This window comes from Rattus norvegicus, chromosome 18, assembly GCF_021556685.1.
Source record: "Rattus norvegicus strain SHRSP/BbbUtx chromosome 18, alternate assembly SHRSP_T2T, whole genome shotgun sequence".
Classification (NCBI taxonomy): domain Eukaryota; kingdom Metazoa; phylum Chordata; class Mammalia; order Rodentia; family Muridae; genus Rattus; species Rattus norvegicus.
The window spans coordinates 36,550,577-36,566,234 of NC_141551.1; the positions used below are offsets into that span (position 1 = coordinate 36,550,577).

Here is a 15,658-nt window from a genome sequence, read left to right on the forward strand (position 1 = left end):
CTCCCTTAGAGAAACGGAGGAAAACATAAATAAACAAGTAGAAGTCTATAGAGAAGAAACACAAAAATCCCTGAAAGAATTACAGGAAAACACAAGCAAACAGGTGAAGGAATTAAAAATGGAAATAGAAGCAATAAAGAAAGCACTAAGGGAAACAGCCCTGGATATAGAAAAACAAAGGAAGAGACAAGGAGCCACAGATAAAAGCATCACCAACAGAATATAAGAGATAGAAGAGAGAATCTCAGGAGCAGAAGATTCCATAAAAATCATCGACACAACTGTCAAAGATAATGTAAAACAGAAAAGGGTACTAGTCCAAAACATACAGAAAATCCAGGACTCAATGAGAAGATCAAACCTAAGGATAAAAGGTATAGAAGAGAGTAAAGACTCCCATCTCAAAGGACCAGTAAATATCTTCAACAAAATCATAGAAGAAAACTTCCCTAACCTAAAAAAAGAGATGCCCATGAACATACAAGAAGCCTACAGAACTCCAAAGAGATTGGACCAGAAAAGAAAATCCTCCCGTCACATAATAGAAAACACCAAATACACAAAATAAAGAAAGAATATTAAAAGCAGTAAGGGAAAAATGTCAAGTAACATATAAAGGCAGACCTAGCAGATTCACACCAGACTTCTCACCAGAGACTATGAAAGCCAGAAGATCCTGGACAGATGTCATACAGGCCCTAAGAGAACACAACTGCCAGCCCAGGTTACTGTATCCTGCAAGACTCTCAAAATATAGATGGAGAAACCAAGATATTCCATGACAAAACCAAATTTACAGAATATCTTTCTACAAATCCAGGCCTAAAAAGGACAATAAATGGTAAAGCCCAACATAAGGAGGCAAGCTACATCCTAGAAAAAGCAAGAAACTAATTGTCTTGGCAACAAAACAAGAAGAAGAAAGCACACAAACATAATCTCACATCCAAATACAAACATAACAGGAAGCAACAAACACTATTCATTAATATCTCTCAACATCAATGGTCTCAACTCCCCAATAACAAGACATAGATTAACAAACTGGATATGCAATGAGGACACTGCATTCTGCTGCCTACAGGAAACACACCTCAGAGACAAAGACAAACACTACCTCAGAGTGAAAGGCTAGAAAACAACTTTCCAAGCAAATGGTCTAAAGAAGCAAGCTGGAGTAGTCATTCTAATATCGAATAAAATCGATTTTCAACTAAAAGTCATCAAAAAAGATAAGGAAGGACACTTCATATTCATTAAAGGAAAAATCCATCAAGATGAACTCTCAATCTTAAATATCTATGCTCCAAATACAAGGGCACCTACATATATAAAAGAAACCTTACTAAAGCTGAAAGCACACACTGAACCTCACACAATAATAGTAGGAGATTTCAACTATTGATCAACTCTCATCAATGGACAGATCATGGAAACAGAAATTCAACAGAGACATAGACAGACTAAGAGAAGTCATGAACCAAATGGAATTAACAGATATTTATAGAATATTCTATCCAAAAACAAAAGTTATACCTTCTTCTCACCACCTCATGGTACTTTCTCCAAAACTGACCATACAGTAGGTCATAAAACAGGCCTCAACAGATACAGAAAGATAGAAATAATCCCATGCGTCCTATCAGACCACCACGGGCTAAAGCTTCCCAATAAGGGAAGAATGCCCACATATACATGGAAGTTGAACAATGCTCTACTCAATGATAACCTGGTCAAGGAAGTAATAAAGATAGAAATTAAAGGCTTCTTAGAATTTAGTGAAAATGAAGGTACAACATACGCAAACTTAAGGGACGCAATGAAAGCTGTGCTAAGAGCAAAACTCATAGCTCTGAGTGCCTGCAGAAAGAAACAGGAAAGAGCATATGACAGCAGCTTGACAGCACACCTAAAAGCTCTAGAACAAAAAGAAGCAAATACACCCAGGAGGAGTAGAAGGCAGGAAATAATCAAACTCAGAGCTGAAATCAAACAAATAGAAACAAAAAGGACCATAGAAAGAATCAACAGAACCAAAAGTTGGTTCTTTGAGAAAATCAACAAGATAGATAAACCCTTAGCCAGACTGTTGAGAGGACACAGAAAATGTGTACAAATTAACAATATCAGAAATGAAAAGGGAGACATAACTACAGAAGCAGAGGAATTCAGAAAATCATCAGATCCTACTACAAAAGACTATATTCAACAAAACTTGAAAATCTGCAGGAAATGGACAATTTCCTAGACAGAAAGCAGGTACCGAAGTTAAATCAGGAACAGATAAACCATTTAAACAACTCCATAACTCCTAACGAAATAGAAACAGTCATTAAAGGTCTCCCAATCAAAAAGAGCCCAGGTCCAGACGGGTTTAGTGCAGAATTCTGTCAGATCTTCATAGAAGACCTCATACCAACACTATCCAAACTATTCCACAAAATTGAAACAGAGGGAGCACTAACAAATTTCTTCTATGAAGCCACAATTACTCTTATACCTAAGCCACACAAACACCAAAAATGAAAGAGAACTTCAGACCAATTACCCATATGAATATTGACCCAAAAATACTCAATCAAATTCTGACAAACCGAATTCAAGAGCACATCAAAACAATCATCCAACATGATCAAGTAGGCTTCATCCCATGCATGCAGGGATCATTTAATATATGGAAAACCATCAACGTTATCCATTATATAAACAGAGAGAACAAAACCACCTGATCATTTCATTAGATGCTGAGAAAGTATTTGACAAAATTCAACACCCTTTCATGATAAAAGTCCTGGAAACATCAGGACTTCAAGGCCCATACCTAAACATAGTAAAAGCCAGATACAGCAAACCAGTTGCTAACATTCAACTAAATGGAGAGAAACTTGAAGCAATCCCACTAAAATCAGGGACTAGACAAGGCTGCCCACTGTCTCCCTACTTATTCAGTATAGTTCTTGAAGTTCTAGCCAGAGCAATCAGACAACAAAAGGAGGTCAAGGGGATACAGATTGGAAAAGAAGAAGTCAAAATATCACTATTTGCAGATGATATGATAATATATTTAAGTGATCCCAAAAGTTCCACGAGAGAACCACTAAACCTGATAAAAAATTTCAGCAAAGTGTCTGGGTATAAAATTAAACTCAAATAAATCAGTAGCCTTCCTCTACACAAAAGAGAAACAAGCGAGAAAGAAATTCGGGAAACGACACCCTTCATAATAGTCCCAAATAATATAAAATACCTCGGTGTGACCTTAACCATGCAAATAAAAGATCTGTATTATAAGAACTTCAAGCCTCTGAACAAATAAATTGAAGAAGACCTCAGAAGATGGAAAGATCTCCCATGCTCATGGATTGGCAGTATAAAAATGGCCATTTTACCAAAAGCAATCTACAGATTCAATGCAATCCCCAACAAAATACCAATCCAATTCTTCAGAGAGTTAGAACAATTTGCAAATTCATCTGGAATAACAAAAAACCCAGAATAGATAAAACTATCCTCAACAATAAAGGGACTTCTGTGGGAATCACTATTCCTGAACTCAAGCAGTATTACAAAGCAATAGTGATAAAAACTGCATTGTACTGGTACAGAGACAGACAGATAGACCAGTGGAATAGGATTGAAGACCCAGAAATGAACCCACATACCTATGGTCACTTGATTTTTGACAAAGGAGCCAAAACAATCCAATGGAAACAAAGATAGCATTTTCAGCAAATGGTGCTGGTTCAACTGGAGGTCAGCATGTAGGAGAATGCAGATCGATCCATGCTTATCACCCTGTGCAAAGCTTAAGTCCAAGTGGGTCTAGGACCTCCACATCAAACAAGATACACTGAAACTAATAGAAGAAAAAGAGGAGAAGCATCTCGAAAACATGGGCACTGGAGAAAATTTCCTGAACAAAACACCAATGGCTTATGCTCTAAGATCAAGAATCGACATATGGGATCTCATAAAACTGCAAAGCTTCTGTAAGGAAAAGGACACTGTTGTTAGGACAAAACGACAACCAAAAAATTGGGAAAAGATCTTTACCAGTCCTACAACAGAAAGAGGGCTTATATCCAAAATATACAAAGAACTCAAGAAGTTAGACCGCAGGGAGACAAATAACCCTATTAAAAATGGGGTTCAGAGGGTTTGGGGATTGAGGTCAGTGGTAGAGCACTTGCCTAGCAAGCGCAAGGCCCTGAGTTCAGTCCGCAGCTCCGAAAAAAAGAAAAAAGAGAAAAAAAAAAGAAAAAAAATGTGGTTCAGAGCTAAACAAAGAATTCACAGCTGAGGAATGCCGAATGGCTGAGAAACACCTAAAGAAATGTTCAACATCTTTAGTCATAAGGGAAATGCAAATCAAAACAACCCTGAGATTTCAGCTCACACCAGTGAGAATGGCTAAGATCAAAAACTCAGGTGACAGAAAATGCTAGCGAGGATGTGGAGAAAGAGGAACACTCCTCCATTGTTGGTGGTATTGCAGACTGGTACAACCATTCTGGAAATCAGTCTGGAGGTTGCTCAGAAAGTTGGACATTGAACTGCCTGAGGATCCAGCTATACCTCTCTTGGGCATATACCCAAAAGATGCCCCAACATATAAAAAAGACACGTGCTCCACTATGTTCGTAGCAGCCTTATTTATAATAGCCAGAAGCTGGAAAGAACCCAGATGCCCTTCAACAGAGGAATGGATACAGATAATGTGGTATATCTACACAATGAAATATTACTCAGCTATCAAAAACAATGACTTTATGAAATTCGTAGGCAAATGGTTGGAACTGGAAAATATCATCCTGAGTGAGGTAACCCAATCACAGAAAAACACACATGGTATGCACTCATTGATAAGTGGCTATTAGCCCAAATGCTTGAATTTCCCTAGATGCCTAGAACACATTAAACTCAAGACAGATGATCAAAATGTGAATGCTTCACTCCTTCTTTAAAGGGGGAACAAGAATACCCTTGGCATGGAATAGAGAGGCAAAAATTAAAACAGAGACTGAAGGAACACCCATTCAGAGCCTGCCCCACATGTGGCCCATACATATACAGCCACCCAATTAGACAAGATGGATGAAGCAAAGAAGTGCAGACCGACAGGAGCTGGATGTAGATCTCTCCTGAGAGACACAGCCAGAATACAGCAAATACAGAGGCAAATGCCAGCAGCAAACCACTGATCTGAGGACAGGACCCCAGTTGAAGGAACCAGAGAAAGAACTGGAAGAGCTTGAAGGGGCTTGAGGCCCCATATGAACAACAATGCCAAGCAACCAGAGCTTCCAGGGACTAAGCCACTACCTAAAGTCTATACATGGACTGATCCTGGACTCTGACCTCATAGGTAGCATTGAATATCCTAGTAAGATCACCAGTGGAAGGGGAAGCCCTGGGTCCTGCTAAGACTGAACCTCCAGTGAACGTGATTGTTGGGGGGAGGGCAGCAATGGGGGGAGGGTGGGGAGGGGAACACCCATAAAGAAGTGGAGGGGGAAGGGTTAGGGGGATGTTGGCCCGTAAACCAGGAAAGGGAATAACACTCGAAATGTAAATAAGAAATACTCAACTTAATAAAAAAAAAAAAGAAAACCTGGTTGGCATTTCTGACATACCCTATATTCTTACCTAACCCACCTTATCCCTAGTAATTTACAAAGAAGAAATAAAAACAGACCAATGTAAACATTTGGTAATATTTACAGTAGCATCAATAATAATAGTTAAAAGCCAAAAACAGTTCCCACGTCCATCAAAGGATGGATACATTATAAAATTTTAATTATCAATAGGAGAAGATATTATGCATTACTTTGAAATACTCATTCACAATGTGACTGAATCACAAAGAGTAATCCCGAGTGAAGAAAGTAGATATAAAAGACATTCTGCCTAACTCTCTTTATATGAAACATCAAAAAGGGCAACTAAGTGGAGAAAGGACATAGAGCTTACAGCTAGAGCTGGAAAGGAGTGACCACAAACAAATGTAAGAGATGGATCTATCTCCCTGGCAAGGAGAAATGAAGCACATTTTGTGAGTGGACAGGAGGCAGGTGGAACAGAAAACAGAGGAGTCAAGTTGTGATGGGGGGGGGTGGTCAGAGAAAGAGAGAGAGGGGACAGAACAGGGATAGACAATTGAAATTGGTGGGCATTTAGGGGGAAATATGGAAGTCTAACTAGGACTCCTAATAATGGAGGACATGGAGCCTGAACCACCCATCCTCTGCAACCATACCAGGTTCCCATTGGTGGGACTGGGACACCAACCAAGCCATAAAATCTATGACCCACAACCTGCCCTGCCTGCAAAATACACTGGGGCAATGGTGGCTCAGAGCTTGTAGGAATGACCAACCAAAGACTGGTGTAACCTAAGGCCCATACCAAGAAAGGGATCCCATTCCTGACACTGTGTAGATGGCAAGGTTCCAGAAGCTGAATGTCCCAGAGACCTAGGATAGAACCAAGTAGGCTGGCCAAAAGAAAAAAAAAAAGTCAATGAAATGATTCGGTCTTTTTTTCTTCATCTTTATTAATATTTCAACTGTTACTACCTTTCCCAGTTTCCAGGTCAATATCCCCCTAACCCCTCCCCCTCCCCTTCTATATGGGTGTTCTCCTCCCCATTATCCCCCCACTACCGCCGTCCCCCCACCTATAGTCTTAGATTGGCGCCTACCCCAATCATCATCAGGGAGGCTCCATCAGCAGCTGATGGGAGTAGATACAGAGACCCATAACCAAACATTATGTGAAGCTTTGGGAACTCAGCAGAAATTAGAGAGGAAAGATTGTAGAAATCATAGGGTCAAGGACACCATAAGAATGGGGCCCACAGAATCCACTAAGCAGGGCTCATTAGAGGCTCAAAGAGACTGAAGCTGCAATCATGGGTCTGCAGGTATCTGCACCAGGCCCTCTGTATCTGTGATTCTTTAGCTTGGGGTTTTTGTTGGACAATGGGAGTGAAAGGTATCACTCTTTTGCCTGAACGTGGGACCTTTTTCCTCCTACTGGGTTGCCTCATCCAAACTTGATATGAGGGTATGTCTAGTCTTATTGTATCTTGTTATGCTGAGTTTGGTTGATATCCCTGAGAGACCTGCTATTTTCTGAAGGGAAAAAGAGGAGCAGTAGATCTGGCGGAGAAGAAGGGCTGTGAGGAGAGGGTAAGGGCTACAGTTGGGATGAATGTATGATATATAAAATAAAAATTTTAAAAGGGACATGCTTGAATGATGCAAATGGCCTACAAACAGTTGTGCTAACAACTATACTATATACTTATGTTTATTTACTAAGAGCAAATCATTGAATCATATCTTTTAACCAATTCTATAGTATGTAAATATTACAAAGACATTTGCAGTTTTTTAAATGAAATAGCATTCTTTAGAAAATTATTTTATTTATTTACATCAAACACTGCCCCCTCGAGGTGACCTCCTTCTCTTCTGACAGGGTTAGGCCTCCCTGGCTATCCTCCTACCCTGGTGCATCAAGTCTGTTAGGAATATCTTCTCTTACTCAGGCCAGTCAAGGAAGCCCTGTTAGGGAATGGATACCACAGTCAGGCTACAGCTTTAGGGATAGCCTCTGCTCCAGTTGTTGGGAGCCCACATAGAAACTGATCTGCACATCTGCAACATATGTTCTGGGAGCCTTGTTCAAGCCCATGTGTATACTTTGGTTGGTGGTTCAGTCTCTGAGAACTCCCAGAGATCCTGGCTAGTTCACTCTTTTGTTTCTCCTATGGGGTTCCCATACCATCTAGGGTCCTCAATCCTTCCTCCAACTCTTCCATAAGAATCCCAAACTTATGTCCAATGTTTGGCTGTGCGTATCTGTTTCTGTTTCAGTCAGCTGCTGTGTTGAGCCCCTCATAGGATAGTTATGCTAGACTCCTGTCTACGAGCATAACAGAGTATCATTAATAATATCAGGAATGAGTGTTAGACTGCAGGAAGAGATTCAAGTTGGGCAGGTTATTGGTTGGCCAACCTCTTGGTCTCTGCTCCATCTTTGTCCTGCATTTCTTTTAGATAGTGGAAAGTTCTGTGGTGGTTAATGTGTTATCCCTCCACTGGTGGTCCTGCCTGACTGGCTCCAAGAGGTGTCCTCTTCAGGTTCCATGTCCCCATTGTTATCCATCTTGGCTAAGATCACTCACATTGACTCCAGGGAGTCTCCACTATCTCAACTCTCTGGAGCTTCCTAAAGATTCCCCCTCAACCCTTGCACCCATGGCAACTGCAGACTTCCATTCATTCTCCTGGCACCCTGGATCTCTCTCCTGTCTCTCTGCACACTTGATCCCCCCTTTCCATTTCTTTTCTCCATTCTCCCACCCACTTTTCTCCCTCCTGCTCCAATCACTATTTTGTTCTCCCTCCTAGGAGATTCAAGCATCCTCACTTGGGCCTTGCTTCCTATTTAACTTCATTGGTATTTTGTGCTTTATTGCTAATATCACTTTAGTAGAGCATGCTATACTGCTCTTGTACATATACCCAAAAGATGCTTCACCGTTCACAAAGACACATGCTCCACTATGTTCATAGCAGCTTTATTCATAATAGCCAGAAACTGGAAACAACCTAGATGTCCCTCAACTGAAGAATGAATACAGAAAATGTGGTTCACTTATACTATGGAATTGTATATTCAGCTACTAAAAGCAAGGACATCATGAACTTTGTAGGCAAATGCATGAAACTAGAAAATGTCATCCAGGTGACCCCAGACCCAAAAGGACATAAAATTCTTTATTAAAATTGTGTTTTCCTTGGTATGTGGTAGATGCTTATAGGCAGGATTTTAAATGTTTTATTTATTCCTTATGATTCACTTTCATGATATCTAAACTATAGTTTAATTTCTTAAAAAAAAACGTAGACTCTCAGTTAAAGCTTACTGATTTGCATATCCAAATTCCTCCTTGCCAGAGACTTTTCTAGGCTGAATCTCTAAGTTCAGGAGAAAGGGGCCCTTCCTCCCGTGGAGCACCAAGCTTGGTTGTGCTACATTAAAACATGGGCTCATCCTCTTTGTGTAATCTCTATAAAGAGCAAACCAAATTTGACTTTTCTACTTCTGTATCTGCCATCTGTCCTCAGCAAAGGCCAATAGTCCCTATTTATTGAACAATACATAAAACATGGTGTAAGAAAGGAGTGGGGACTCTTGCCTTTCATTTTTGTTTACTTGAGTTTTTGACTTTGCCTTTTTTCAGTGCCTACTGTATTGAATAAACAAACACTCACAAGGCCTTTTAATTTCATTGGAAGCAATTTTCTGGATATTCTGCCTCTTCTTGGTGATCTCAGCTGAGGAAAACATGAGTTGATTTATTTCAATCTCTATTACTAGTATTAGCACTCTTTCTGGGTCTGGGACATGGAAGGGTCCCAAGTTGGAGAGATGAAATAGGGCTTAAGATTAAATTGTCTCAATGAATATGGTTAACTTGGTTGCAAAGTCAAGCCAAAAATGTTCTTAAATGAATTTTTGTATTTAGGTGTGTGTACACGCGAGTGCGTGCGCACACACACAATGCTCACATGCACATATCTGTACAAGTATACACAGAGACCAGAAAATGATATGGGATTCCCCTGGTGCTGGAGCTCATAAACCACCTGACATGGATTCTGGTAACTAAATTAGCTCTCTCCAAGATCAACAAGCTTCACTAGCTATTTGACCATCTTTCCATTCCCCCAAAAGATTACCTTGATAAGAGTGTAATTTAAGACTTTATTAAAGCAGTGATTGCTTTAAGTTGTCAATTTAATGAATGTAAATTTAGTGCTGGATTTTAAGGTGCCATTAAGTAATTAATCATAGAAATTAAAACCTAGAAATTCCAGGGTCTTAGAAGTGAAAAGAGCAGCAACAGTCCATTCTTTTATTGTGTTTACAGAGGTTCACTCAATCTTCTTGGGTTATGAAGATCTGATGATAAAATCTCCAATTCACTGTAGACTTTGGTGCAAAACCATGATTGTGGTAAGGCAGACAGAAATATGTAGCTCCATCCAAATCTTAGCATCTGCCATAATGTGACATAGTAAATGAACCACCGCTTTCTCTGTAGAGAAAAAATTACAGAACATAAAAACAATTTAAAGAGTTTATTGGAAAAATACATCAAACTCTTTGGCAAGTATTTTCACTGGGGAAAGTCTGAATTGAGGACATTAATTTTTTCTTCTGCACCTGCACCTACACCTTCACCTGAACCTGCACCTACACTTGTACCTGCACCTGGGCACCTGCACCTGGGCACCTGCACCTGCACCTGCACCTGCACACTTCCAGCTGAGGCTGTAGAAACCCATTCTATTGCCTTGGCTTTGCCTTCCTCAGACTTGAAGATTTTTCCAGATTCCAGGAGAAAATAATCAGGGATTGTTAGTAGGTCTTGAGAAACACAGCTATCCAATCAAGAGTCCTTTGGAGAAGAAAGGATAGGGTATTTAATGGAGGTATCTTAGAACGTCTTGTGTTCTACAATCTTTCATGGAATCCAGAGACAATCCTACCACAGGGCCTCTTTCTAGCATGATAGATTGCAGGCTGTAGCAGAGATTCTACTGAGCATCAAGGCTTTGTGATTATGTCATGTTGTGTACGTCTACAAGTCATAGTTTCTAATAGGTAAAATTAAGGTAGTTGATCTGTATGTTTGTACACATTCAGCACAATTATAGTTTTAGGTTCCAAATGCAAAAGTCACTTTCAGAAATCACAATATTAAAGGGAAGTACACATTTATTTGTTTTTTACATTACATTGATTTGGTAGGGACACCTTTTCTGTCTATTATAAGCATGAATTATCAATAACGCAAATCTAAGATTTTGTTACTAAATCTTCATTACTTAGGAAGAATGTGCATTTAGTATTGTATTCTTACCTATATGCAAGACAGAAAGTGCATTTGTTGAAATAAGTACGGCCATTGGTTGCACAGACTGGAAAATACTCTCTGGTACAAAATCCTTTTGAGTAATACACTATACACTCTACCTGAAAAAATAAACAAAGATAACATAGATGAATGAGACAATGGGTTATTGAATGAAATTTTCTTCATTCTTATTATATACTGCCATACAATGGTTACATATAATCTACAAATAAATGTAAAGTACATAGAACACAATAAACCATGTGAAAACAATTGTCATGTTTTTAGTTTGTATGGTCTCTACTAATAAAAATATCATGCAGCTGGCATAACATGATCTTAAAAAGCAGCTAGGTCACATTATAACATCATTGAACTTCCCCACCAGACAACATTCCCTTCATTTCCCCATCACTAATTTGAAATTTTTATTTATTTTTCTAAAATTCTTCTTTAATCATTCAGCAATTCAATGTACATATTCATTGTGTGTGCATGGCAATATATCTCATTTATGTGCATGTTCATAAGCACACTTTCAACTTTAGATGCTTTTGTAATTTACACAAAACCAGTGATACCATATATGTTATACACATGTGGCTCACTTTTTACATATCTTTGTAACATGTATATTTTGCAGATATATACATATATTGATATTTAGAGGAACAATTCATTTGTTTTCACATTCATGTAGTGTCTACTGTGTGAGTATATGAAAGCCATCATTTTTAATGGTAAATTAACCATTGAGTTGTCCCTACTGGGCAGTACATATATTGAATTACACATCTGATTGCCAATGGCTGGAATTTGGAAGTAAAATATTGTCATCTTCTATCAATAAAAAGCTGTCCTGTATTTAGGATTGATGTTTTGGACTTGTTGCAATAAAATATACTATTTATAACATTTGAGGAGTTTGGTTTTTGGTAAAGTTTACATTAAATTGCTCATTTTATAAAAAAGAAAACTTTACTTTTTCAATTTCCGTATAAAATAATAGTAACTTACTGGACGCCTGAACATTATTGCTCTTAGAAAGTGACTTTCTGAAAACAAAGCAAAGATTAACAGATAAAATATATAAAAACAATTTTTACCACATTGTTTTGGTGAGAAGTACCTACATCTAAATGTAGCAGCTATTGATGTAAAATACCTGCTTCTGTAAGTAATAAATGATAATTGTGTGGCAGTAGTAAAGAAATGAAATAAAAATACATACAAATCTAGACAATTCTAATTTCCAAAACTACATAACTCTGTAAAAATAGTATAATATATTACTCTCCTATAAGTATTATCATACTGCATTTGTTAATAGATCTTGGATATATTAACTTTATATAAAAATTTTAACTCTGGCCTCAGAGTTCAAAATATCTTTCGTGTATTCACTTAAGTTGGAAAAACTCATCAGCTACAATTTCAAGGTTCCAGGTAATGTTTCATAAAGGCCTCATTTTGAAATGCACAACGAATCTTGAACATGAAGGAAGATAAATTATTTCTTAAAGTAGCCCTTGACTTACAGGGCATGTTTAAAGACATTATTTCTTCCTCAGCTTTGCACTAACAAGAATAGAATTTAATTAGCAATCTAGAGTTAGAGATGAGCAAAGACTGAAAGTCTACACAACCCATTCTAATTCACCGCTCTCTTTAAATTTCTCCAATGTGTACTAGTTAGAAAAAGCAAAAAGGGAGAAATAAACTTATTACTCAGTTGCTCAAAAAAAGCAAAAGTCAAAATAATTCACTGTTGAAATTTTTTAAAGGCATTTGTAACATTTAAGGATCACAGTCCCAATAGGACAAACTCATTCACTCGTTTTTGATTTTCCAGACCTTTTTCCTCCCTGAATATTGTAGAATATGTTATCATTTGGAATAAAAAAGTATACTCACCAGAATAATGAATAAATAATAAGGTAAAGTATATAACTTGAACTCTTGAGAAGATGAACATTTTATGAAAGATAAAACAGCACCTGGGACAGCAAATAGAAACAGCCAGGGCTCAGTCAGACAGTCTTTTGATTCTGAGAAACATTTCTATTCACCCAGGATCCTACATATGGTTCAATAAGGTCATAAAATGTAATCACAGGAGACTACCCAGAGATAGATAGATAGATAGATAGACAGACAGACAGACAGACAGACAGATGTAACAAATAAATAAAATTGGAAAATACTAGCAAAGAGAAAATGTTGATGTGTGGGAAACAAAAAGAGAGTGTGAGGAAGGGACAGATGGAGGAGAGAGAGAGAGAGAGAGAGAGAGAGAGAGACAGAGAGAGAGAGACAGAGAGACAGAGGGAGAGAGAGAGAGAGAGCACTGTTATTATTTTAAGAAGGATCCTCTTATCCTGGAGAAGTCCTCACACAAGCATACCTCCTCACTGGGTGCTCTCTTGACCTACCTCACACAAAGAGATAGTTGGTTTAAGGACAGCAGTTCAGAGACTGTGGCTACTTGGTTCACTTTTCTTTCCTCAACCACAGCCTTCCAGCTAAGTCTCCAATTTATCTGTTAGTGATGAGCTATGTAGGCTAAAAATATTACACAAGGAAGATAAGACAGGATGGCATCATGAGTTCTTTCCAAAGGTTGTAAATTGGTCATGAAGGAAGTGAAGCCTACCAAATACTTCTTGGTAGATTGTTTCTTGGCAGGTGTACTTCTTGGTAGATTGTTTCTTGGCAGGTGACATGGGGACATTTTGGTCTCATGAACTTGTAAGTACTAGAGGAATGAAAGTCCTCATTTCTTGTAACAAAGGGAAGATATATAAAAAGTTCTCCACATGAACGACTTGTAAGAGGACAAGAGAACCAATGAGAAAAAATGAGTTTGACAATGATGTTTGGAAATGGGCATAGGTTATTAGAATTTTAAAATGAATATATGCAAGAATCATGGAAAATTTCTAACAATGGTAAAGATGTTGTTCTGCTGTTAAGTGAATTGATAGTTAAGAGCAAAGGTCTGAATGTTGCATGGACAAAAGCTCCAAGGTGACTCATCAATAGCCTGATTTATGGAAGCTCTGGCAAAAGAGAATTCAAAGGTGCAGAGCTGAAGTGGAAAGTTGCCCCTTTAAGGATTATCAATTATTTCTCTCCAATTTTTCTGCTTTTATAGACGGTAGGGATGGATTCTCACTGGGCCTCTCCTACTGCTGTGCTTTGGGTCAATTTCTTTCTTTTTTCTTTAGGATATCAGAACATATGTCAAAATAATAAACATTTACCAATAGTCTATATTTCACTAAATCTAGAACATTAAAATGTATTCATTGCTTTAAACGAATATAAAAGTATAAGACATTTTTAAATGGAAAGTAAAATTTTAACACAACATATTCTGGTTATGATTTTTGCTCTTCTGAGACCCTCCCCAACTTCTCCACCTACTTGAGTCCACATCCTCTCTCTCTCTCTCTCTCTCTCTCTCTCTCTCTCTCTCTCTCTCTCTCTCTCTCTCATTAAATCATTAAATTACAAACAGGCATCTAAAATGTTAATAAAATAAAATCAGAAAAAAAAACAAACCAACCAGTATAAGACAAAAGCAAAGAAAAGAAACAGAAGAAGAGACAAAGAAAAACCTCAAGAAACATACATAGACACAGATACACACAGAGAGAAATCTCATGCAAAAATGCAAAACCAGAAACCATATATATATGGTTAAAAAGCAAAAAAACAACAACAACAACAACAACAAAAACAATAACAACAAAATCCCAAAGTCCTGACAAAGCATTTTGAAACAATCCTGATTTTTGAAGAAGGTATATTTAAAATATAGAAGGTGGGCATGTGTCCATAATCTATTTCATGTGTGTTTGGTGATGACGTATGGAAAATTACTGAGTGTTATAAGTTGATATGTTGCTGAAACGGTTGTTTCTAGAAAATTTCTGGTGGAATTCTAGGGATTTCTTACATATAATATTACATTATCTGCAAGCATGGATAACTTGACTTCTGTTATACTGACTACAATCCAGGACAGGACCCACACTGAAGAAGTTGATCCAACTCAGTTTATGAGTTAAGGAAGGAAAGAAGGACAGAAGGAAGGAAGGAAGGAAGGAAGGAAGGAAGGAAGGAAGGAAGGAAGGGAGGAAAGAAGGGAGGGAGGGAGGGAGGAAGGAAGGGAGGGAGGAAGGAAGGAAGGACAGAAGGTAGGAAAGAAGGAAGGACAGAAGGTAGGAAAGAAGGAAGGACAGAAGGAAGGAAGGAAAGAAGGAAGAAAGGAAAGAAGGAAGGAAGGAAGGAAAGAAGGAAGGAAGGATGAACAGAAGGACAGGAGCATAACAAAAACTGAGTAGATAGAGACGTAGGGGAGTCTGGGAAAAGTAGTGGTGAAATATATTCTCAAAACATTGCATGAAATTCGTAAAAAATTAAAAACATTTTACATTTTAAAAAGAATATCTCATCACTCCTGCAGCTGCTTTTTTCAGTGTCCAAATTAACTTGCTTAAATTAAGGAGCCAGTCAGAGTTCTCTTCTGCCCTGAGAGCTATGAACTTCCTCTATCATCCAATTAGACATCCTGCTGCAAGAGCTACCAAAGCAATCAGTGCATAGCTGTCGACTGTAGGCAGCTCCTAGCAGAAAATCTTTAATAACTGTTCCATAAGGAATTTTATAGCGGGACTTCCTAGAGACTTCATCCAGGACAGCATCAACACCCCAAAG

The 15,658-nt window shown here is 38.2% G+C and overlaps 1 protein-coding gene across 1 annotated transcript; it reads right to left on the reverse strand.

Moving 5' to 3' along the window:
* Positions 1-10,059: 10,059 nt before the first annotated feature.
* On the reverse strand, positions 10,060-13,432 carry RGD1559536 (similar to vitellogenin-like 1 precursor). Its single transcript, NM_001195484.1, has 5 exons — positions 13,369-13,432; positions 12,851-12,933; positions 11,954-11,991; positions 10,943-11,055; positions 10,060-10,114 (listed from the first exon to the last, which is right to left on the reverse strand). Exons 2-5 carry the CDS (start codon positions 12,909-12,911, stop codon positions 10,069-10,071), a joined length of 258 nt encoding a protein of 85 aa, NP_001182413.1. The 5' UTR covers positions 12,912-12,933; positions 13,369-13,432; the 3' UTR covers positions 10,060-10,068.
* Positions 13,433-15,658: the final 2,226 nt, after the last annotated feature.